The sequence below is a fragment of the Pleurodeles waltl genome, chromosome 5, assembly GCF_031143425.1.
Source record: "Pleurodeles waltl isolate 20211129_DDA chromosome 5, aPleWal1.hap1.20221129, whole genome shotgun sequence".
NCBI lineage: Eukaryota > Metazoa > Chordata > Amphibia > Caudata > Salamandridae > Pleurodeles > Pleurodeles waltl.
In genome coordinates this window covers 130,940,636-130,967,387 of record NC_090444.1, presented here as the reverse complement: position 1 = coordinate 130,967,387, position 26,752 = coordinate 130,940,636, and the positions used below count along the sequence as shown (strand labels likewise).

At 42.6% G+C, this 26,752-nt stretch overlaps 1 protein-coding gene across 2 annotated transcripts in view; it reads left to right on the top strand.

The window, feature by feature from the left end:
• The window catches only part of CDC42BPA (CDC42 binding protein kinase alpha), a 608,613-nt gene that overhangs the window by 328,542 nt on the left and 253,319 nt on the right, over positions 1 to 26,752 (top strand). For both annotated transcript variants that reach the window (XM_069233802.1, XM_069233803.1), the window contains exon 7: positions 14,125 to 14,325. In XM_069233802.1, the coding sequence (XP_069089903.1) occupies positions 14,125 to 14,325 (201 nt within the window). The remainder of the gene's footprint in view (positions 1 to 14,124; positions 14,326 to 26,752) is intronic.

Here is a 26,752-nt window from a genome sequence, read left to right as displayed (position 1 = left end):
GGACATTTAAATGTACAGGAACGAGCATTCTTTACACTTATTATAGGCAGAATTGATTATAGAACAAACCCCAGAATGATGGCAACCCTCAAAACAATGTTGAATGGTTAAACAAATGACCCCAGGGAGCCAGGAGAGTTTAATGATGTTTAAAAAATAGTTTGGGCACGTGTGCAGAGTTTTTAACAAGTGATGGAGCTCTAGACCATCCTCCACTAGTTGTTTCTCCGATGGATCTTTTCTATGTCGACATGAGAGGTGAAGGGAGTCAACACTAGGCGAACAATTTTATTTAACAATGTAACCTGACTTAGAATCAGAATTAAAGTGAAGGAGTTTGTTACAAGCTAACAGTCAGGTTAATTTAAACCAATCTCAAAAACCTTCTGTAGAGGTTCAAGATAACAAAAGGATAACCAAATCTCCTAAAGAAGCTTAGGCGAATCAGCATAATTCAAACCAGAAGTTCAGTTAAGAGCAATACAGAAAATTAGCAATAAAACCTGTCTTCGATCTTCTCTCCTAAACATGAGTAATGTCTAAAGTTGTCTACCTAAATCAATCAGGGGAAACTAATAAGGAAAAATCTCAAAAAGTCGGGGAAATGCTGGAAAAAGGAGAAAAATTATATGTGCATGCATATGAGGTGTCAGCATTTCAGAAGCTCTGTGAAAAGTCTTCTATTGAGAGAAAAGTGTTAACCTAAGCCACAATCTGCAAAGGAAAAAAATAAAATGAACAAAGGGGAAAGCTTAGTGGTGTACACCTCTTGAAGCCCAAAGGAATAGTGGCTCCTTTCATCCCGAGAGAACACTAGTTAATACTGCACAAATCTTCCAAGTAACACCAGGGGTTCCATTGTTTTCTCCATTGTCATGTTGTAAGATGCAACATTTGCAGGTTCTCCTACAGCAGTCCTGAGAACGATCTCGACCTTGGGTACCTGCAACTCCTCGATACCTTACTGGGACTGTCACTTAACTCTCTGGTTCTCCAAGTTCCTTGTCAAGTTCCTTTTCTCAACCTCTGTATCACTAATACAGTGTTGCATCTATTCTCAAGCTAACAATTCATGCGACTGCACCTGCAAAGAAAAGACGCAAGCAGAAATGGAAAACAATATTTCATACTAAAAGAAATACAATCCTAATCATGTCAAAATGTATAACAGATATTAAATGTATAATTCAGTAGTGCACATTTAATATCTGTCATTTGTGCACACCTAACTACAAAAAAATGAAACTGTCAGTACGTAAATTAAATTTATGCTACAGTTTTTGTAAATGCAGTGATACTTTTGAATATGAATATAGATGCAATTAAGAACTACACTTTGATATTCAGTTTGAAAACATTAGTACACACATTTACATAAATCCTTCTCGTTTTTTTATAACGAATACATTTCAGTAGAATAAGGCTCTTATCCACTCCTCGAAAACCATATTTCATCTAATAAAGTTAAAGCACACAGAATATACAAATTTCTGGTTCTACAGTGAATGCACTTCAGTATTGGGTTCAAGTGCAACACTTTACATTAATTACATTACAACACACAAATGTATATATAACACTAAGTACACATATAGACTGCATAATTATGATGTTTACGGGCAGAGCCAAATTTATGCTGCTCCAATCCCCCCTCTGATGGAGAGTCAAGCAATCACATCAAGATATAGATCTCTTATCAGATAGACCAGTCAAAACTTCATAGATTTATTCAAAAATACTTGTCTGGATTCCTCCAGATGCGTCCTGTCATCATAATATCTGCTCTGTCTATCTTCAACTTCTAGGGCTTCTCTTTTCCTCTTTACTCCCTTCTTCACTTGTATTCATTTGTATCCCTTATAAAGTCTAAAGAAGAATAAACAACAAAAAGCAATTATAAATAGAGGTTTCATTGTGCTTCCAAAAATTCCATTCTCTAAATTTCCAAACCATCTGCCTATAGCAGAAAATCCATTCCCTGTTTCTTCCCTTGCACCTTCACTTTGCTTCCAATCCCTTCACATCTTTCTTCAGGTCAGTAATGTTCTTAATATAGTTTCTCAAGTCGTTACTTGTATTAAGAATGTAAGTACAGCACTGCTGAACTTTTAACATCCTGCAGACTCTGTCCTCCTGTGCGAGGAGAATGTCTAATGCAAGTCTGTTTTGCAAAACCTTTGATCTAATTTCTACCATCTCAGTATCTCTCACTAAAACTATTCCAGCTGGATTTGTAGACAGCTTATCAACTATAGTGGACATCTTTCTAGTCTTATGAGAATTCAGTATCACTCCTACAGGTGGAATAAATGCATCAAAAATGTCTCCTGCAATATATTTCACTAGCACCTATTTTTGTTTGTGCATGTTCATTCACTGATTCACTGTTGAGTTATCAAGATGTCTCACATGATAGATTTTCAGAAAAACTATTCCCATGTAGCATGTTCCATACCATCTTGTGGGTAACCTGTAATTAAATTTTTTGCAACAACAAAATAAACTCCAGGAATAACAGGCTCCATCCTTCTAAATATAACCACCGATTTCCTTGCATTTCAAACGTGTATGATCACATTTAGTCCTACTTACAAGATTTGTGCCTAATTTGCTCTAGTGTATACACACAATCTCCCATGAAGTTGCCAATCCAATGCTAAAGCTGCAATATCTCCTGCTACCCTATGTTCAGGCGCCTCCTTAGCCCAATGTGTGCATATGAGTCATTTGCAGCTCTAGCCATGATATTTCTTCTTCTGTCTGCTACTGAATCTATAAATGTAATCTCCACATCTGTCACTATACAGGCCAAGTTGTGTCTATGAGCATTAGCTGTATATAATATCATAGTAGGTTTTAAGATGGTACTTTTTCCATCTCCACTGGTGGATGTCTCTGAGGTTCTTTCTCAGGCCACATTCACAGCTATTTTGCATTCAACCCATAGATCACTTGGGACAACAATCTGAAAAAAGTTATTTAAATCTATTCACAGGACCTCTGATATTTTCACAAATGGTCAACCTGTCTGTACCATTCCTCAGGTTTTTCCCTCAATTTTGGAAAATGATTTGTGAACGATGCAAGATCACTTCTACTCCAGGGCACATGGACATAGCCTCCACCCAGAACTTCTCTCATTGGGGAAATTTGGATATCTTTATCTTCCTCTGCTCTAGCTGGAGGCAGTTGTAGCCTTACTTTCCTTGGCTTCTTCCTTACCCACCTGCCTTCCCATCTATCTTGCTCACTCCATTTTTTGGATATAGTCCATTCTCCCATCTGTAATTTCATTCCCTATAGTCTCATGTTAAAGAGATTATGGTCATTAAAGCTTAAGTTGTAACTTCTCTGTAGTGCCTTAGGTTTATTCAAACCATGTTCGCATTTATGAGCTAATTCGGTCAACCTTTCAAAAGCCTGTCCTGCACTTTTTGTGAAATCTTTACATATGAACACAAGCTCATTCTCTTGGTAGGTACCCAATTGGAACATGTCAAGATTTCCAAGTATTATTTAATTTAATTCCAATATTAATTTATTAACATTCATTGTGTTTTCTCTTTCTGGGGTTTGAACTGTCTTTCCACTTGTTCCCGAACCTTCACCATCGTTTGAAGTATCTATATCATTTTAGCCAGTGTTCTTGGGCACTAAAACCGTGTTGTGTCCCTTAGAGAGATAGAGGTACTAGGATTTGCATTGTCCAGGGAATTCCCAATGGACATCTCAGAATTTAGTGAATCTAAAGGTATTTCTGTCCTATGGGTACCGTACTGCAGTTAGCATTTGAAAGTGCATTCATTTTAAGCATAAAAAACGGTGGTGATCTTTGAGGAAACCTTTTACTCTGGATAAATCCTGTTTGACTCTATGTTGGATCTGCACTTGTGGTATGTAGAATATTCTTTTGTGTCGGGACTAAAGGAATTCTTCTCATTGCCGAGCCTATAGGATTGGTATTTGAGATACTCCTTTCAGTAGGAAAGGTCAATGTATGTGTAGTACTCCCCGTCAATCCAGGCTTGCACAAGGGAACTACAGGACCAATTGTGACAGGAAAGTTCAGTTCATCTAGGTATTTAAGACAGATTAATTCTGAGGGACTGCCATCCATGAACTCTCGCCCATGAAAATAGGACTTACATCTACTAGTGCTGTGTGTACATCATAATTCCCACTGACATTAGCATTACTCTTGTCTTGTTGCTTGGGTCACATTATATGGGTTTGGAAGATTTAACAGTAGTTTATTTAATTTATTAAGTCCTCATCCGGATCACTATCACTGTTCTCACCTCCATTCTCTGTGTCATCTATCGCTTCCTTCTTTTTCTTTCCCTTTTGTTTACCTTTCCCCTCTTTGTCACTCATCAGTGCAAGATATAATCCAGTTCCCTCAGTCATATCAGTTCTCCATGTCTTCTGTTCTTCATCCCATCTAGCATTCGCAGCAGTGCATATTGTGTTCTTGAGCCCTCCTTCAATTCTCTGAACTCTTCTCTACTGTGCCAGGTACCACTTCTTGGTGTGAGCACACTATAGATACTGGAGACAGTTTACCTGTCAAAAGTAAGATCTATAGGCAGCCTGACCATGTCAGGGACTGCATAAAGCAAGAGGTCCAGAAAATGTTAGAACTAGGAGTGGTTGAGCACTCTGACAGTCCATGGGCTTCTCCTGTGGTACTGGTACCAAAACCCCATTCCAAAGATGGAAAGAAGGAAATGCGGTTTTGTGTAGACTATAGAGGTCTCAACTTGGTAACCAAAACTGATGCTCACCCTATACCCAGGGCAGATGAGCTCATAGATACACTGGCATCTGCCAAGTATCTAAGCACTTTTGATTTGACTGCAGGGTATTGGCAGATCAAATTGTCAGAAGATGCTAAACCTAAGACTGCATTTTCTACCATTGGAGGACATTACCAGTTTACTGTAATGCCTTTTGGTTTGAAAAATGCACCTGCCACTTTTCAGAGGTTGGTGAACACAGTCCTGCAAGGGCTGGAAGCTTTCAGTGCAGCATATTTGGACGATATAGCTGTCTTTAGCTCCAGCTGGGATGATCACCTGGTCCACCTATGGAAAGTTTTGGAGGCCCTGCAAAAGGCAGGCCTCACTATCAAGGCTTCAAAGTGCCAGATAGGGCAGGGTAAGGTGGTTTATCTGGGACACCTTGTTGGTGGGGAACAGATTGCACCACTTCAGGGGAAAATCCAAACTATTATTGATTGGGTTCCCCCTACCACTCAGACTCAGGTGAGAGCCTTCCTAGGCCTCACTGGGTATTACAGGAGGTTCATTAAGAACTATTGCTCCATTGCAGCCCATCTTAATGACCTCACATCCAAGAAAATGCCTAAAAAGGTATTATGGACAGCAAACTGTCAGAAAGCTTTTGAGGAGCTGAAGCAGGCCATGTGCTCTGCACCGGTCCTGAAAAGCCCTTGTTACTCTAAAAAATTATATGTCCAAACTGATGCATCTGAATTAGGAGTAGGGGCAGTCCTATCACAACTTAATTCTGAGGGCCAGGATCAACCTGTTGCTTTTATTAGTAGGAGGTTGACCCCTAGAGAAAAGCGTTGGTCTGCCATTGAGAGGGAGGCCTTTGCTGTGGTCTGGGCTCTGAAGAAGTTGAGGCCATACCTGTTTGGCACTCACTTCATTGTTCAGACAGACCACAAACCTCTACTTTGGCTAAAACAAATGAAAGGTGAAAATCCTAAATTGTTGAGGTGGTCCATATCCCTACAGGGGATGGACTATACAGTGGAACATAGACCTGGGAGTAGCCACTCCAATGCAGATGGACTCTCCAGATATTTCCACTTAGACAATGAAGACTCATCAGGTCATGGCTAGTCTTATTGTCCTTCGTTTGGGGGGGGTTGTGTAGGAAAGTACCATCTTGCCTGGCATGTTACCCCCATTTTTCACTGTATATATGTTGTTTTAGTTGTATGTGTCACTGGGACCCTGGTAACCCAGGGCCCCAGTGCTCATAAGTGTGCCTGAATGTGTTACCTGTGTAGTGACTAACTGTCTCACTGAGGCTCTGCTAACCAGAACCTCAGTGGTTATGCTCTCTCATTTCTTTCCAAATTGTCACTGACAGGCTAGTGACCATTTTTACCAATTTCCATTGGCTTACTGGAACACCCTTATAATTCCCTAGTATATGGTACTGAGGTACCCAGGGTATTGGGGTTCCAGGAGATCCCTATGGGCTGCAGCATTTCTTTTGCCACCCATAGGGAGCTCTGACAATTCTTACACAGGCCTGCCACTGCAGCCTGAGTGAAATAACGTCCACGTTATTTCACAGCCATTTTACACTGCACTTAAGTAACTTATAAGTCACCTATATGTCTAACCTTTACCTGGTAAAGGTTAGGTGCAAAGTTACTTAGTGTGAGGGCACCCTGGCACTAGCCAAGGTGCCCCCACATTGTTCAGAGCCAATTCCCTGAACTTTGTGAGTGCGGGGACACCATTACACGCGTGCACTACATATAGGTCACTACCTATATGTAGCTTCACAATGGTAACTCCGAATATGGCCATGTAACATGTCTATGATCATGGAATTGCCCCCTCTATGCCATCCTGGCATAGTTGGCACAATCCCATGATCCCAGTGGTCTGTAGCACAGACCCTGGTACTGCCAAACTGCCCTTCCTGGGGTTTCACTGCAGCTGCTGCTGCTGCCAACCCCTCAGACAGGCATCTGCCCTCCTGGGGTCCAGCCAGGCCTGGCCCAGGATGGCAGAACAAAGAACTTCCTTTGAGAGAGGGTGTGACACCCTCTCCCTTTGGAAAATGGTGTGAAGGCAGGGGAGGAGTAGCCTCCCCCAGCCTCTGGAAATGCTTTCTTGGGCACAGATGTGCCCAATTCTGCATAAGCCAGTCTACACCGGTTCAGGGACCCCTTAGCCCCTGCTCTGGCGCGAAACTGGACAAAGGAAAGGGGAGTGACCACTCCCCTGACCTGCACCTCCCCTGGGAGGTGTCCAGAGCTCCTCCAGTGTGCTCCAGACCTCTGCCATCTTGGAAACAGAGGTGCTGCTGGCACACTGGACTGCTCTGAGTGGCCAGTGCCACGAGGTGACGTCAGAGACTCCTGCTGATAGGCTCCTTCAGGTGTTAGTAGCCTATCCTCTCTCCTAGGTAGCCAAACCCTCTTTTCTGGCTATTTAGGGTCTCTGTCTCTGGGGAAACTTTAGATAACGAATGCATGAGCTCAGCCGAGTTCCTCTGCATCTCTCTCTTCACCTTCTGATAAGGAATCGACTGCTGACCGCGCTGGAAGCCTGCAAACCTGCAACATAGTAGCAAAGACGACTACTGCAACTCTGTAACGCTGATCCTGCCGCCTTCTCGACTGTTTTCCTGCTTGTGCATGCTGTGGGGGTAGTCTGCCTCCTCTCTGCACCAGAAGCTCCGAAGAAATCTCCCGTGGGTCGACGGAATCTTCCCCCTGCAACCGCAGGCACCAAAAAGCTGCATTACCGGTCCCTTGGGTCTCCTCTCAGCACGACGAGCGAGGTCCCTCGAATCCAGCGACTCTGTCCAAGTGACCCCCACAGTCCAGTGACTCTTCAGCCCAAGTTTGGTGGAGGTAAGTCCTTGCCTCACCTCGCTGGGCTGCATTGCTGGGAACCGCGACTTTGCAGCTACTCCGGCCCCTGTGCACTTCCGGCGGAAATCCTTTGTGCACAGCCAAGCCTGGGTCCACGGCACTCTAACCTGCATTGCACGACTTTCTAAGTTGGTCTCCGGCGACGTGGGACTCCTTTGTGCAACTTCGGCGAGCACCGTTTCACGCATCCTCGTAGTGCCTGTTTCTGGCACTTCTCCGGGTGCTACCTGCTTCAGTGAGGGCTCTTTGTCTTGCTCGACGTCCCCTCTCTCTTCAGGTCCAATTTGCGACCTCCTGGTCCCTCCTGGGCCCCAGCAGCGTCCAAAAACGCCAAACGCACGATTTGCGGCTAGCAAGGCTTGTTGGCGTTCTTTCGGCGGGAAAACACTTCTGCACGACTCTCCACGGCGAGAGGGATCCGTCCACCAAAGGGGAAGTCTCTAGACCTTTTCGTTCCTGCAGAAACCTCAGCTTCTTCTGTCCAGTCGAAGCTTCTTTGCACCCGCAGCTGGCATTTCCTGGGCATCTGCCCATCTCCGACTTGCTTGTGACTTTTGGACTTGGTCCCCTTGTTCCACAGGTACCCTAGATTGGAAATCCACAGTTGTTGCATTGCTGGTTTGTGTCTTTCCTGCATTATTCCTCTAACACGACTATTTTGTCCTTAGGGGAACTTTAGTGCACTTTGCACTCACTTTTCAGGGTCTTGGGAGGGTTATTTTTCTAACTCTCACTATTTTCTAATAGTCCCAGCGACCCTCTACAAGGTCACATAGGTTTGGGGTCCATTCGTGGTTCGCATTCCACTTTTGGAGTATATGGTTTGTGTTGCCCCTATCCCTATGTTTCCCCATTGCATCCTATTGTAACTATACATTGTTTGCACTGTTTTCTAAGACTATACTGCATATTTTTGCTATTGTGTATATATATCTTGTGTATATTTCCTATCCTCTCACTGAGGGTACACTCTAAGATACTTTGGCATATTGTCATAAAAATAAAGTACCTTTATTTTTAGTATAACTGTGTATTGTGTTTTCTTATGATATTGTGCATATGACACTAAGTGGTACTGTAGTAGCTTCACACGTCTCCTAGTTCAGCCTAAGCTGCTCTGCTAAGCTACCATTATCTATCAGCCTAAGCTGCTAGACACCCTATACACTAATAAGGGATAACTGGGCCTGGTGCAAGGTGCAAGTACCCCTTGGTCCTCACTACAAGCCAGTCCAGCCTCCTACAACCGTCTTTCTCATTGACCTTATGCCATTGTTCAAGCCAAATACACACGTGAAGACTCACATTTATCTCCATATAATGAACTAGTGTACCTTCTGGAGGTGCCTCTTATCCTTTCCCAACAGGGTTAATCACATCTCCCTTTATCAGACTTAGTAATGCTTTAAAGAATTTCATTTTCAGTCACATTTTTCATATTTCACAAATAACTTTTAGTTTCAACTGATTCTTTTCCCACAATTTTCTGTCCGGTGTCCACGACCAATAACAGCGCACCTCCTTATGACATTGCCAACCAATACCAGCGCAGCTCTACACCAACAAACCAATGCCTGCATGGTACCCTGTGATGTCAGCCTCATTCCTTGCAGCGGCTCACCCTCCTTTACAATTTTCCACAGACACGCTCTCTCTCAACAATTTGCATGCAAAAACAAATGCAAGCAATTTCAGCAACTAACTTTGTCTGATCCTCTACAGAATTCAAGACGTTCGATCACACAAGAAATGGTCCGGAGTAACGATTTCTGACCTACCCTCACACACACTCGACTCCAGCGGGGTCTCACTTGGATTAATACAGCTCCTCCCTGTGCTCTGATATAAAGTCCCTATCTCAATAGTAGTGCCGACGAAGTCTCATGGCTACAACCACAACACAACAGACTGCAATATAGTGTATTCTACACTTTTTAATACCACCCCTGAACTTAGACCACAACGGACCCGGTTACCACTTCAATGCCTCTGCATTAAGTGCCATATTCAAACAACAACTTGAAGTTTCTCCATAAAACACCTCACAGTCACTGCAAAACATCACAAGATAAGCATATGCATAAGCAATGCACAACTCAGATAATACTCACACTTCTGCTGTTAGAACTTGCTTTCGAACTGCTAAAACTACATCGGCCCTCTGGAGGAACCATGGACTTAGGATTTTCGCCTGGGTTTGGGCAATTTTCTTGATTGTAACACCCTAACTCCCTGACTTCAGTGACAAAACCATCCGACAATGCTACCTGTTCATGGAGCGCTAGGCCATCCTTCTCCAGTCCTTTATCCACTGGATCTTTTCTATGTCGAAATAAGTGGTGAGGGTAGTTAATATTAGCTGAACAATTTTAATTGACAGTGTAACCTAATTGGCCACACAAGGAGGACTAGGAATCAGAATTAAAGTTTAGGAGTTATTTACAAGTTAACAGTCAGGTTAATCTAACCCAATCTCAAAAACATGCTTTACAGATACAGGATAACAGGATAAGCAAATCTCTTGAAGAAGCTTCGGCGAATCAGCATAAGGCAAACCAGAAGTTAAGTTACAGCAATACAGAAAATTAGCAATAGCATTTGGTGCTCATAGAAGAGTCTTTGATCTTCTCTCCTAGACATGAGTAATGTCTAAAGACATCTACCTATATCAATCAGGGGAAATTAATAATGAAAAATCTAAAAAAAGTCAGGAAATGCTGGAAAAATAAAAAATAAATGCGCATGCATATTAGGTGTCAGCATTTCAGACGCTCAGTCAAGAGTCTTATATAGAGAGAAAAGCCTTAGCCTAAGCCACACTCTGCAAAGGAAACAATAAAATAGACAAAGGGGAAAGCTTAAAGGTCTGCACCTCTCAAAGTCCAAAGGATCAGTGGCTCCTTTCATCTTGTGAGAACACTATCACTAATAAGGTGTTGCATCTGTTCTCAAGCTAACAATTCATGTGAATGCACCTGCAAAGAAAAGACACACAAGCAGAAATGGAAAGCAATATTTTGTGCTAAAAGAAATACAGTCCTGGTTATGTCAAGTTTTAATGTAAAATTCAATGGTGCACATTTAATACGTGCCATTTGTGCACCATCTAACTACAAATAAATGAAAATGTCACAACATAAACTGAAATGAAATTATTTCCACAGTTTTTGTAAAAGCAATGCAACTTTTGATTACATGAATGTGGATGCAATTAAGAACTACACTTTAATATTCAAAGTGAAAACATTAATACACACATTTACATAAATCCTTCTCGTTTCTATAGCAAAAGAATTACAATAGAATAAGGATGATGTTATCCACTTCTCGAAAACCATATTTCATGTAATAAGGTTAAGGCACACAGAATATATGAATTTCTAGTTCTACAGTGAATTCAGTTCAGTATTGGGTTCAAGTGCAACGCTTTACATTAATGACATTAGAACACACAAATATATATAATGCTAATTTCACATATAGACTGCATAGTTATGACATTTAAGGGTTTTAAGGGTGGAGCCAAAATGACACTGCTCCACAAGCATGTTGACAGGGATTGCCCCCAATGTTAAAGGTTCAACATGTTGTCAGGAATTACCACCATTCTCCTAAGGCTGACATTTTACGAGAAATAACCAACATTATGCGAGGGCTGGCACGTTCCTAGTAATTCGCAACAGTGTGTCAGGACCAGCATTTATCCAGGAATTAACACCACTGTGCCATTACTGGGATGCTGCCAGGAATTACCACCATTATGTAAAGGACTGCATTTTATCTGGAAAACGCCACCCTTTTTTAGGGCAAGATGTTGCCAGGGATTGCCACTCTTGTGCCACTCCCTGCATGTTGCCAGGGATTACCACCATTTTGTGACAGCTTGCAGAGTGCCAATAATTAACACCTGCAACTCCATTCAGAGCACCAGTCACGCCACATCAACTCTCTGCAGAGGACCTACCTGAACACCTACCTCCAGCAACCTGCCCCTCGGTCACAGAAATGTATAGAGCAGTGGCATTCACCAGGTTCACTGCACATGCGAAAGCATCAAGGGATCCGAGGAAGAGCGTTCAGCGGACACCGCTGACCCCCTAGAGCAGCAGTAGCAGTAGCCTCTTCGTCTATCAAGCACAGCCCATGAGGACGTGGCTTAAAGGAGCAGCTTATAACTGCACATCCTCTGGCTGCAATCAGTGCTCTTTGATGGAGAGGCACACTGTCTGGCAGAATTAGCCGAGCTGCCCCCCCTTTTGCCTCAGAGTCAGTAACTGGCCACTTCTATTTCCTTGTCAATCCCCTGTTACCTTTCCTCATCCATTAGGTCTCTTCTCTCAGGTGCCAACCTTTCTCACTCACCTCTTGAAGTGCTCAATGGTTTTCTCTTCCTGTAGGCTCTTAGGGAGGTTGCCCATCAGAGGTTTCTGGTTTCCTGCACCATACTTGAGGAGGCTCTTTACTCAGACAGGGCAAGAGTGCTAGTGCTGGCTCCAGAGGGACGTCATTCCCCTCTGCCAGGTTTGGGGCATCCTCATGAGCGGGGGTTGCTGGCTTGTCCTCCTGGATGGCCTCTGGGCTCCTATTTTTTCCAGTTGTTGTTGTTGTTGTGGTGGTTGTTTCCACCGGCACTCACTGTACTGCAACACACGGATGCTCACCACTTTCCTGCCAACAAGGCACGCAAGCCATCTCAAGGCAATGCCTGTACTCATTGCTCTCACATTCCACTGCAAATGCATAAGAAGAAAAAAAACAGAAAAACAGTCCAATTGGTGGTAAAAAATAAAAAATACAAGCGTTTGCAATGCAGTGGGTCTCGCACATTTCAAACCAGTTAAATGTAATCTTTTGACAACAGCGCACACGAGCAAAAACAAAAGAAAACATGAGAAGAAACTGAGAAAAGATGACGTGGTAAAGTATCAGCAAGTTAGCTTTAAAAAATACAACTTGGCAAGTTAGTGCCTGCTGGGCACGTTTTTGCCAGTCACAAGCCTTTTGTTTGCGGGGCACTAGAAGTTAAAAAGAACAAATAGTACTCAATCACGTCGGGGAGCAGTGGATGGGCACTAATTAAGTTGCATCAAATAGTGCTTGATCCCTGCTCCACACAGAGAAATGGAAATTATGCCAGGCGTGCTGATGAATTACGAGGCTGTAAAGAAGAGTGCCAAGCAAACCAACAAATGGTGAGCGACAGGCGGGCTCCATGCCCTTTACGGAACACAACAGAGTCTCACAAGCGAGATGCATGAGCCACCGCATGCGCTCGCAGACTCGACCCTAAAAAAATATATAAAAGCACTTAGCGGTGAGTATGGGAGAAGGGAGCACGCATGCTGTGGCGAAGGAGCGTTGCCCCCCACCAGTAGCAGAAGCTGCAAACCTTTCACAACCTATCCCTTTGTTGTGAAAGGGGCGGGTCATGAGGGTTATGAGCAGTGAGAGGCTCTCTCCAGCCCAGCACTGCGTTGCCAGCCAAACCGAACGCTGCTCTGAGCAGCGTCAGGATTGGCTGCAGGGCAGGCTGGGAGCCTGTGTCTGCCTGCACTGATGAGGGAAAGATGAGAGGCAGCAACAGAGCAGGTAAGTTTTCATTTTATTACTTTTTTTTTTAATTAAATGATTCCCCTCCCATCCCTACCCCCTTTCAGACCACACCCGCCCCGCCCCTTCAGAGCGCAGCAAGCCACCACTGCACGCATGTAGACAGTATGATATATATACTGCCAAGTTTCATAAGAGATGCATATAGCAGTGACTTTCATGCTCGTACACTTTGCTACACGAGCAGAAGGGTATACTTTTCAGCTTGCATATCAGTGGGTGTTTAGGGTGTGTCATTGCCGAGCGACGTGCAGAATGTCCATTCTTGTACACAACCACAATAGTCTTGGCACGGCGACATTGAGGCAAAACTCAAGACATAGGATAGGGCCTGTTATGGAAAATCCAGTGTGTTCAATCATCCTAATGTTGAGTATTGTGTTGAAAACTGCAAGAGCATGGTCCGTTTTTTTTTTCTCCATCGGTAGTGATAATTTCTCAGATTATTAAAAGGGGGTCGGAAGAGTAGTTGTCTGTGTCAAGGTAAGTTTTGAGTCCTGACGCCCAGTTATTGTTCTCTGGGACACAGGGTGACACTGCCTCGTTTAATTAACGTTGTTTGCACACTTCTTTCAGGGAATATTGAAGTACCGAGATCCTCGCCATAGTCTTCAAATTCACTCACCCTGAATAGGCGGGAAGCCCATCAGTTATGCATTGCAATGAATCCTTATTAATTATAATGCTTTTTTAAACCAATTTTTTTTTTTAATTCCTAACTGTTATAAAAGTTTTTTTTTCCAGACGCCAAATATGTTCGCCAAAACTAAATGATTTGTCGAAAAAAGAGAAGAATAAAATGTAAAAACTGAATGCGACGTAGTGAAATTGATTGGCTAAAGATGCTAAATTTATAATCCCCACAGGTCCAGTCTTCAGTGGCTGTTGGAACTCCAGACTACATCTCTCCGGAGATCCTGCAGGCTATGGAGGACGGGAAGGGGAAGTATGGGCCCGAGTGTGACTGGTGGTCTCTTGGCGTCTGCATGTATGAGATGCTCTACGGCGAGACACCCTTCTACGCAGAGTCCCTCGTGGAGACCTATGGGAAAATTATGAATCACAAAGTTAGTATTTTTGCTAATAATAAGGAGCACTACTGCGTGAGAGCAAGTTGCATTTATTTTCTTATTTTTTTTGCAAATTAGATTACGTGCATTGTTGATGTGGTCCACAAACCTGTGTTAGCTGCTGAGACAGAATAGTGTGTTTGACTTTTTTTTTTTTTTTTTTTTTAAGTCTGGCCTACTGACAGCTTTATGTGTTGAAAGGCTCAGGTTTTCCAAAAAATAATAAAAATACATACATTAATACATGTATACAGTATATTGTTTTTTTAGTCAGCCATCGCTATCCTTTTGTCTGTTCTAGTGCCAGTCACACTTTGCTTCTACCCATCACAGCACATAGCGTGGGACAGTGGATTAGCCAATTATCCCTCACTGTGCGTGGTGGCACTCTGCTTTGCATAACAAGCATCTTATTTCTGTGCCAGAGCTGCCGAACCAACCTTTGTTTTCATTTCCTGTTTTTTATAATTCATTTTTAATGCATTTGTTAATTCCTTTTTGGAAACATATATGCCTTCAGATGGCAGGATGTTTACGTTTTATTACATTTAAACATTTTATACCTGTTGTATAAGTTTGTATATCTAGTTTTTCCTATAAAAATAGTTTTGCATCAGTGGAAGGTAAAGAAATTGATTCAAGTGTCAATGGAAGGGATTTCAGATTTAGTGCTAAAAACTAGCTGGCAATATTTATAATAAATGTTCTCATACGATGATTCGTACACCATTGTGCTGTAGAGCAAATAAATGTGTTACCATTTCACCGACTTTGAACTTGACTTTAACAAACAATGAAGTACACTAATTGGGAAATCAGTGTCTGTTTTGTATGCATGTTTTCCACCAATGTTTTGAGATTGTGGAATAACCTCTCTCAGGACGATTAAAACACGATAGATGCTTATTTGCAGTCATAAACTCATATAAAAAACAAACATACAAGTGTTGCAGTATTCCCACCTCATTTGCTACTGGGTTACATTTGAACAAACCAGCCACTGATTTTTCCATTCTGTGTTGTTCTCACTGCCCTTATTTGTTTTTCTCGAACAGCTTTTTATTAGGTTTTACAGAAATCTCATTTAAACCCGAACAAAGTGTTTGATAATATGCATGAACGTGTGTTGCACTAGCAGGAGATTTTTGCCCCCGTTCGACACCCTCGCAGTGCCCAACAGTAGTATGGCCATACAAAGAATGGCAATTTGAAGGCTGTTAACCACCTTCCCAGTTTTAATATTGATCCTGGCTTACATCTGGACTTGCAAAATGTGAGTGGCCTTGATACCTTGCCACAGGGGTACATACATCCCTTACCACTTTGTCCCTGCCTTAGAGGTAGTCTTCTCATGTATAACTGGTGCATGCAAAGGAACTTAACCCCTGGGCTTGATCTTGTCCTTTTTGCAGGTGAAGGCTAATGCTTTCATTGGTATATTGCAACTGTTTTCCTCAGTGACAGAGGTTGCTTCCATTCAATGAAGTCCTCTTTGAGTGAGTTATGGCTACATATGAAAAGCTTTTTTTGATGCCAGCAGTCACCGGACATTCTCTCATCCATCCCTGGAAGGTCTGGCTGAATAAACATAATTTTGGAACCAGAACTCAAATACCTTCCCCCACAGCCCTTCCTGACAAAGTTAAAGAAGCTTAACTCTTTGGTCAGAAAGTTCTTTGTGTCTTTTAGCCAGGCCCTTCCACACTGCTAATGCCACCTTCCTTCTGGGTCAATATGTCCTTCCTTTGTGGTACTTGGCATAGCTTATTGTGATCAGTTTTCCTGACTCTATGAAAAAGCAGTTTTCAGATTTGGTCAGTGACTGCTTGGGTGCATCCAAACTGATCTTTAGTGGTGTCCTGGACTCCTCAGACACTGTTGCTTGATCTGTTTGAACAACTATCGCACTGCAGTGACAATCTTGGATGTGTTCCACTTGATTCTCCAGCAATAGTTATGGAGATGTTATTTGATAGTGAGCAACTGTTCATAGAGAAAGCTGACACCTTTCCTAGAGTGCTTCAAGAACATCAGCTCTACAGCTTATGTATTGGGCATAGCTTCCCCAGTGCATTAATTCCCCCAAACCTTAAGGAAATTTCGAGCCTGTTGCTGGGTGGTGCAGTAGCAGCAGCAGAGACAACTTTCCCAGCCTGTCCAGACAACCTAGCAGCACATCACTTCTTTCGGGCAGGGATGCTTCCTAGGAATGGAACAAGCAGCACCAGATTTGCCAACATCTTATACCAGTTATGGTGCCTCAAAATCTCTATGACTTCCACCCACCTCCTCTTATCTTCTTCTAATGAGGGGGAGGGTCTTACATTTGTCACCACTTGCGAAGCAGGTGTGACAGATCGCTGGATCATCCAGCAAATCGGCAAGGGCTATGCCCTGTCCTTCCTGTCCTTTACACTAAAATGCCCTCCTTCCACCAGGGTGTGCTTTCAAGCGAACATCTCAGTTTTGAAGGTGGAAGTCCCTTTGAACAAAGGGACCAAAAACAGTGGAGGTCTGTGACCCGACCTTGGGAAGAGCCCACCCCAATTCCCAAATGCCCCAGCTGCATGCATGGCGATTGAGTGGTGCAAGTTAGAGGTCATTTGCCTGCCTTAGGAGGTTACACTACCTTGGTACCCTATCAGCCTGCCACCAAAACCTTCCACGACTTCTTACCTTGAAGACCAATTTGTTGAAATAACCTCAGCTATTAGGGTAGGGAAACTAGTTCCTATCAGCTCATCCTCCTGTCATAGTTTTCTACTTTGGTTCGTTGGTCTGCCCATCCTTCTTAACCACGGTAGTTTCTGCATTCCAAATAGGTCAGTCTATCACACTTTCTCTCCTCCTCCCCTTACAACTAAAGGAGGTTGAGCAACTGCATAGACATGACAACAGACCTGCAGTGTCTTAATACATCATACTAACTCAAGAAGACAGAGGAGATGATCTGCAGACAGACCAGGCAATGTCCAAATGCAACATTTTGCACGGGGTCATCATCTGTATCAAGATCTCCTGTGCCTCAGTCAAGAAAGTTTGACACTATTCTGGTTGGGGCTTAATTTACTTGGATGTCATCAACATCTTTTGTAGGGTAAACATGCTCATTCTAATACAGCCTCTACTGCTCCAGGCTTTTTCCATAGGCATCCTGGTTGTTGACATCTGCAGATCAGCTGTGTGGTTATCATTGCTTACTTTTGCCAGTCACTACTGCCTCACATCTCAGCCATACTGTGATGAGTGCGTTGCCAAGCTATGTTGCATAACTTTGTTGGTTAACTGGCAATAGTCAGTCCCACCTCTCAAAGAGATATTGCTGTGAGACCCATTGTTAAGGTGAGACATTTGTGGGAAGATTTGTCCATCAGAACAAAGTTACCTTTGGTGCTGATATTTCTGGTGAACACATAATCTTTCTGCGAATCACTCAACACCTTCCCTCTTCTCTTGAAGAGTCAGTGCCATGACTACTAAGATCTCAAGGTAGGAAAGCCTATTTTGAGCTGTATTTGTTTCATTGCTCACTTGGTTCCTTTCAGTGGGGTGCAGAAAAAGCTCATGAACAGATGTCAGCATGCCAATGGGTGCGTGATGTCCTCTGGTGTCATTATTCGCAGCGATGGAACTGTGCGTGGAGTCACAGGGCACGACCTGGCAGCACTGGATCTGAAACTTCTTAAGGTGAAGAATCTGTAGGAAGATTAGATATCCACCAGAAATATCTTTATGAAATGTAAATAACATTTTCTTCAGCAGCACAGTATAACCTTTTGCATCTTTCAGCTTCTGCACATTTCCATCAAATATCAATATCAAATGTTGCAACTTGCCACATTCTTCACCCTAGGCAACCCCGGATAATCAGTGACTGCTTTTGCTTGTGCTGGTATTGAGATTCTGTCACCAAATCTACAACACACTGACTTGGGCACCTTGTCCAAAAAAAGTATGTTGTTAGCCTCTACATTTATCTCCATTTGGCATCAGTGGCCAGCCTTACACTTAGGAATAAGAGCAGACTCTGAACCTGGAAAATAACTTTCCCTTTCCTGGTTGACCACTTCAAGACATATACCCTTTGCCATTCCTCTTTTAAAATTTTCAATATCTTTTTAGAGCCACCTCTGTCATCACATTTTGGATTAGAATTTTTATAAGCAGAAAGACTATGAGAATACAAGAGCGTTAGATTTTGGAATTTGTTTATGTAAAGAGACCACAAATCTACCTCCTTACAACTTCCTCCTAGAAGATATCTAGACCTTCTTTCCAAAGTTATTTATACTGATGCAGTTCCAGATTAAAGTTTTCCCCTCGCCACATTGCAAACCAAATTGCCTCTGGCCACTTGATAAAAAACCGAGCAACTTCGTGATACAGCAGATCTAACTAAAGGATGCTTTGGCTTTTTATACGTTTAAGTTGGTGTTGAAGGCACTTGATCCTACTAAAGAAATAGTCATGGACTCCAATTTAAGAACAACTTGTCTCCTCTGTGACCTATATATTTTTGGTGTAGCCAATAGGACAGAAAAGGATGACTACGATGTCCTTCTTGGCTTATAAGTGACAATACTTTATGCTAGGTAACTCAGAGGCCCTGATTTTACACTTTTGTATAAAAGACACAGATGTATACTGTCAACACTTGACAAACTTCAGAGACATGGTACAGTTTTTTTTAGGCCAGTGGTCAACCAGCTGTAGCAGTTTGGACTTTTTGCAATCTAAGCCTCTTTCTTTGCAGTTCCTACATAAAGGATATTACAGAAATCAACCCTGGCCCTGTATGTTTTGAAATGTACACCTAAAAATACAAGGCCTTTTCCATAATCCAAAATATCTGTTTCACACACCAGATTTGTACTTTCTTTAGGGATCCATTGTTTGTTCTCCAGTGTTTTATGAAGCATGGAGTGATACATGGAGGTCCTGGAGAGACCCTTCAATCAGTCAATTGGATTTTTCCATCATTTTTCTGTACCTTCAACATCGAAATACATTTTCAGACACCCTCTACTTTTAGCATTGGATCAGGATCCAGAGCTTGAAGTGACTTGTTGAGATTATTTATTGACCTTTTGTAGACATCAGTTTATGCCATTTTGAGTTCCTTCTTGGCTTTCAGAAGAATCAACTATTCAGTTATTACATGCAAGAAGAGAAAATGCTTTCCCCTTTCAGATCTTGGAAAAACATTTCAGTTTCTCAGGTGCTGAAGTACATCTGTTTAAGAGTTGTAATGCAAAAAAAGACAAAGTAGGATATATTTTCCTAAATGCAGTGTTCTAACTTCTTGATGGATGTGCAACCATGATTTCAACATTTTGATAACGATTTGTCAGTCAGTATATTGGCATGGGCAGGAAAGATTACGGATCCACTGGGGTCATATTAAATGGTTCTCTTGAGTAAGGACATCTATCAACGTTCACCATCGCTGTAGGACATCTTCCACACACTAAGGGCCTGATTCTAACTTTGGAGGACGGTGTTAAACCGTCCCAAAAGTGGCGGATATACCACCTACCGTATTACGAGTCCATTATATCCTATGGAACTCGTAATACGGTAGGTGGTATATCCGCCACTTTTGGGACGGTTTAACACCGTCCTCCAAAGTTAGAATCAGGCCCTAAATATCTATTGAGAATACTTTATTTATAAGTTTTATAAAGTGCTTACCATCTCCTTTCTGTCACTTAGGAGTATTAATTTTGGTCTAGTTAATGCGCTCAGTAGTTAAGTTAACTTCCAGAATTATTTAAATACACAATTAATCTCCACTTATTTCACAGTTTTAAAAAGTTTGTTACACCAGCACATGCAGCTCTAGACAAATCCATCGAGCAAACACTTAAAATATCTTGTAGTATCTTGTGCTATTCAGATAATATATTAATGAAGCAGTCATTTTTAAATTGTTACCCTAACTTAAACTTTCCATATCAGGAGAATTATATTAAAAATTTGAAAATATTTATTTTTTGAAGCAGCATAGGTGCAATAAAGGTTTATTTGTGAAATTGCACTTATTAATGTACTCCGGCTGTATACTGCATTCTAAAACTATTTTTGAAGCAGCACCAGCTTTATAAAAATTGTTGTAAAATGTTGGGTCTTGTGTTGGATTAAGGGACAACAAATATATAACAGTTTTCTCAACAGTTAACCAATTCCTTTTAAAATTCACACCCATAATGTGAAATATGCTATATTTCAATATTCATCTTCAAATTTGTTCATTGTAAGCAGTTCTTTCAATTACTGAGTATCTGGGGTAGGGATATTATCCATTATTTTAGCTCATCATAAAGCTTACATTGATTCAGGATTTAAACTTGGCACCACATTAACAATGAAGATGCATTATAAATGACTTGATTACTCACTTCATAACGTCTTGATACACCACCTCAAGACAGGTCAAAGCTTGAGGATTTCTCTTTTGGAAGCCAGATGTCTAAAATCAATAGATTATATCCTACTTTAACATATATTGTGTGAACCGCCAGAAGTAATCAACTCACATTGTAATATTAAATCAATGGTTGCTCTGAATACCTTAGAGGTACAGCTCGGTGACACTCCCCCAAAAGAGCAATAGAATTTAAATATGCCCTTATTAGTCCTTATCCAATTAAATTTTAAAGGCTGTATTTGAAACCACAACGGTTTGAGTCATTTACGATCCATAAATACTCATATTGTTTCACTTGTTCAGTTCTACCCCCTGCAATTTTCCATGTTTTTTTGTGTTAGTTATATTCAAGAATTGTGTGTGTTATAATCCTCTAACTCAGGTAACAAACTCTGCAAACCGGCAAGGTTAGGGTCAACCAATCAGTATTTATATAGCGAGGCAACTTCACCCATAAGTGTCTCGAGGTGCTGAGGGGTTGTGCTGCGGGATCACGCTGCCTGTTCCTGTTGGTTGAACATCCAGGTGTTGAGGTCCTTTCTGAACTGTTTGAGCGATAGTGGGGCTCTGAAGTGCAGGGGGAGGGTGTTCCATGTCTTAGCTGCCAGGTGGGAAAAGGAGTGGCCTCCGCTGTTGACCCGGCAGATGCACTGGGTGGCTGCCAGGGAGAAGGATCTGGAACTGAGTTATCTGGTCGGTTGGTAGAAAGTCACTCAATTGTTGAGGCACACTGGTCCTTCGTTGTGTAGTGCCCTGTAAGCATGGGTGAGCAGCTTGAATTGGCATCTCTCTGTGACTGGCAGCCAGTGGAGTTTCCTGAGGGGAACGGTAGTGTGCGTCTGTCAGGGATGGTTAAGGAGGAGTCTGGCTGGTGGGTTCTGGATGGTCTGGAGTTTCCTATGAGTTGGCCAGTAATTCCTATGTAGAGAGAGTTGCTGTAGTCGAGTCTGCTGGTGACCAGGGCTTACATGACAATTCGCCTGGTGTTATGTGTGGGCCATCTGAAGACCTTCCTGAGCATTCGGAGGGTGAGGAAGCAGGCGGAGGAGGCAGTGCGGATCTGTTTCTTCATAGATAGCTGGCTGTCAATGATTATGTCACGGTTGAGGTGTGTTTGGAAGGTTAGGTGTGGGGCCTAGCTAAGGTGGCCACCATTCATTGTTCCATAGGGTGTCCTTGCCTTTTCTGAAGGTAAATACGTCTGTCTTGTTTGTGTTGAATTTGAGACAGTCGTCGTTAATCCAGCCGGCCACCTCCTTCATGTATCGTTGAAACCTGTCTTAGATGGTCATTTGTCAGGGAGAGGATATGTTGAGTGTCGTCAGCGTAGGATATGATGTGGAGTCTGTAGCTCCTGATGATGGTGGCCCGGGGTGTCATGTATATGTTTAAAATGGTTGTTGGGCTAAGAGATGAGCCATGATGTACATGCAGGTAATGATCTTAGGGGTCGGGGAGTAGGGGGGGGTGATGATCTTCCGCATTCTTCCTGAGGTAGAAAGTGATCCACTTGAGAGCTGCTCCTTGGCTTCCACTCTGGTGGAGTCTGTTGATAAGTGTATTGTGGGATACTGTGTCGAAGGCTGCTGAGAGGTTGGGAAGGATGAGGGCTGCTGTTTCTGCAAGTTTTAGCATCATTCTAATGTTGTCCAAGGGTGCGACTAGAGCTGTCTTTTTGCTGTGCTCTGCTCTGAAGCCAGCTTGGCAGAGGTCCAAAAGTTTGTATTTCTCCAGGTGTCTGGTTAGCTGGATGTTGATGGTTTCTTGATGATCTTGGCTGGAAAAGGGAGCAGGGAGATTAGATTAGTTGGTACTTCTTGAGTTCTCTAGGGACTGCAAACGGTTTCTTCAGCAGTGGCTTCACATTGTGTGTTTCCATTTCCAGGGAAAGTGGGCTGTAGTGTTCGAGGAGTTGAGGACCTTCGTAAGTTCTCTGCGGATGGGTTGATTGCTGAGGTTGAAAGTGTGGTGGGGGTAGGGGTCTGCTGGAAATCCAGAGAGTATGGATCTCATGATGGTTGCCGTTTCCTTCATGGTAAGAGTGTTCCATGTGGTAAGCTGGTGTGGGTAGATGTCAGTCAGCGTGGGGGAGTTGATTTCGTCCTCGGCAGGGGGCTGGAGTGCAAAGTCTTGATAGATGGTTTTGATTTTGTTGTGGAAAAAGTTAGATAAGTATTCTCAGAGGACTTGTGAGGGTGTGATGGAGTTTTTTGTTGCTGAGGGGTTGGTGAACTCCTTGACTACGTTGAACAGTTCCTTGCTAGTGTTGGGGGTGGTTTTCTTGGTGTTTTTCAGGAGGTGGTGGTAGCAGTTGAGGGAGTCTTTGAATCGTTTTCGGTCTTCTAGGGTCTTACTGGTGCACCAGCTTCTTTCCTTCTGTCTGCAGTTGCGTTTCTGGATTTTCAGTTCTGCCTTGAACCAGTTGGGGTGTTTTGTTCGTTTCTTGTGATATGTGGGTTTCCTTGGTGCGACTTCATCGGTGCTCGCCGTGATCCAGTTCTCAAAGTCTTCCGCTGCTTGTTCAGTGTCTTCGGTGATGGTAGGTAGGCGGGAGTTGAGTGCATTGGTCCATTGTTGTTCTGAGACCTTTGACCAGCTGCTCTGTGTTTCTCCGGCAGTGGAGGCAGGGTTGATGGGGCGGTTCCGAGATGGTGAAATGGATGCAGTGGTGATCTGTCCAGGTAAGCTCCTCGGTGTGGGCCTATTTTACTCTGTTGCATGCTGAGAAGGTGGGTATGAGTGTGTGTCCTGCGGTGTGGGTGGGATTGGTGACAAGCTGCTTGAGTCCGAGGTTGACCATGCTTTCTCGGAGATCTGCCATGTTGGCATCATTGGTGTTCACAAGGTGAAGGTTGAAGTCTCCTAGGAAAATGTACAGATTCAAGTCAATGGCGAAAGGGGCAATGAAGACTGGGATTATGTTGCAAAAGGTAGGGCGGGGTCCCAGAGGCCTGTAGGCGAGGGTACCTCTAAAGGTGGTTTTTACTGTTAGTATGGAGTAGGAAGTGGAGGTGCTCCATGAAGGGGGTGGAGTTGTCTTGGTGGTTGAGCATCCAAGATTCTCTTTGTAGGTTATGGTGATGCCTCTGCCTCTTCTGTTGGATCAATCCCAGTGCGCGATCTTGTATCCTTTGGGGGTAGCTGTTGTGATGTCCAGGGTGTATGAGGAGGTTCAGCCAGGTCTCTGTGATGAAAACTGTTATGGGGAATATTGCAGGCCAGTGTTTAAGGATCTCCATGTTTGAACTGCAATCCAGTGGTGATTCATACTTTATTGTATAATTAATAAAAATCATTGCAATCAGCAACAAACATAAAAGCATTATCATCTAAAGGAAAAAAAAACATAAAACAACCTACTGGAATTAAAATCCTCATAGATTTAAAAACACTAACACTATGATAGATTATTGGTCCCCCATTTAAAATTATGTTGTGTATATCATCACAAGGGCAATAACAGAAACTGTCCCCTCCAGCTTCATGCTGCCCTTAAAGTTCTGCATCTAGCTGATCTTGTAAACAGAGCTGACAATATTAATTAGTCATAAACTAATAGCTCAATCAACTTTCACTGTTGTTTGGTGCACGCTTTAAAAGGTGTTCCACCTTTTAAATGAATTTTGCCACACATGCAATGTGTTGAGGTGTCAACCCTTTGAGACAAAATAGCATAGCTTGTCGGCGTGATTTAATGCCATTGGAGTAGAAAATATTTTTGAAGTACAGTTTCCGCCAGATTAGCAGTGCGAGCATATGCATAGAGTGTGTAAGAAGTCTTCCCGGTGGTATGCACAAAGCCTGCATCTCTCATTGTTTGAGAATTTGAGCCATTTTCGAACGGCATCCATTGGGGGGAGTAGACCAAATCTGGCGTGCAGCACCTTTGTTTTTAGAAACGTTTTTAATCCATATGGCCTACATGACTATTTTTTTTAACCTATTTACTCGAGATGAACTGAGACTAGTTCTTGACTTTCAGCTCTTAAATATATTCATGCTCTTAAATATATTCATTTGGCAGAACTAATTCAAGCAGTTGTCCCAGAGCCACGTCCTTCTGGCCCTCAGTGCAGGGGAATGGCTGATGCCACTGGATCTCATGTACGCCTGTTAACATGAACCAGCCCTCCACACCTACCGGTGCTAAATGAGATTCACATTGGGGTCCCAGCATTATGCATGACGGCACCACGTGTTTTCATGGGAGTGCTAGCATTTGTGGCAGTTTGAATATGAAGTATAAGATGTCAATGTATTTCCGCACTTGAATGACTTGTTATTGAAAGCAGGGTGTCTGGCGCTGGTCACCAAACACCTTCATTGCACTATGAGCCTCCTCCAGGACTTGAACTTTAGGATCAGTGACCCAAAATCTCATCTGACTTCCATTTAGAGCATGACCTTCATAGGGTTGCTGCTATACACAGCATGTATGAAGGCCTTTCCTCCTCTTCAAAGAGAAGATTGTAGGTATTTAAGAGTTGATTCCATGTTTTGGACTCAGACACTGACCCTGTTCTATCTTCACATCAATTAAATACAAAGTACATTGCACCAGGCATGCAAACATTTGCAGTCAAGGCCCTGGTTACGTGCAAGAAATCCACAAACATCTTCACTCAGTTAGGATACCTATAGACATTCATATGACATAAACTGGCCACTGGGCATCTGGGACCCATATTCTTTGATGGAGGAGGTCAGAAACTGACCCCCCTGTTCTTCAGGAAAGTCCATAAGGCAGAATTGTTTCACAGAAGATCTGTTGTGACAGGTGTAATTAAAGACATGAACATATGCCTCAAATCCAGTGGGCCACTTCACTACCTCTTTACTTGCAAAGAAAGAATCAATGGCCTATAAAACTCTTTGATAATGTGCTAAGGTTGTGTCCTCTATCCAGAGTACATTTATGCATGCGGTAATTGATGGAACCAAACAGTTTGTTTTAATTCTTCCCTGAGAATGTCAGCAAGAGTCTGATATTAAATCACACATTTCTTCCCTTTTTGCCTTAATGATGCAAGATATCTGTTTGATACCTTGTCCTTAATTGTATTTTAGTGGTTCGTTTGAAATTTATTTTCATATGCTTGCTCAACTAATGAGGTGTGATTGCATAATGGTGACACGCCTGGTACACATTCCAGCTGTCTTATTCGTATGCATTAGAGACAGCTAGCCCTAATAGAGAGACCATGACAGAGATAGTTTTATGCTGGACATTTAAGGACTATGTAAAGTTATTTTTTTAATCAGTATGTTCCGGGCCAGCATTCTTTTGCACGGTGAAACAAACGGCAATCACGTTTTAAGCTTTTCAGCAGATTTCTGTTGTGCTGTGAAGACTGCTTGATTGATCAGCAATCCTGAGCATGATCCTGTTATATGTCATCCTTTACCATGTGTTGTATCTCTGTTCTTAATGTCAGTACCGCTCTGCGATAACATTACTGGCTGGATAGATGTAGCTTGAGCAACAGCAATACTCAAATTCAGCTTTTCGAAGAAGAGAGGTGACCCAAATGCCCAAAGTACCCTTTACTCTTATTTTAGTAGCTAAACTACAACCAGGATCTACTGTACAACGGTTATGTAAGAAAGAACAATCCGAAAGCTTAGGGATTGACAAATGTATCTTACTTGACGTGAACAGTGCATTGTATAACTTGATGTTTCGGATGGTCTTGAACTAGTGCCAGGCCAATGCAGGATCAGAAGCAGCTAGGTCTTCAGCGACTTCTTGATATTCATCTGGTTGATATGCTTCATAACTGCACAAGTAGCGCATTCCCTATTCAACAGCTTAAGTCCTGAAATAATGGATAGTTAGAAACCACTGTGGAAGACCTCTCTGGGTGATGAGACAGATGAAATATTAATCTGTTAGAACGAAAAGGTGGTTTGGTCATAAAAAGCATTTTATGTACTTACCAGTTGTCCAAATCTCAACATCCTATTGTAGTGGCAGGCACTGAAAAGAGGCCAAGGCTA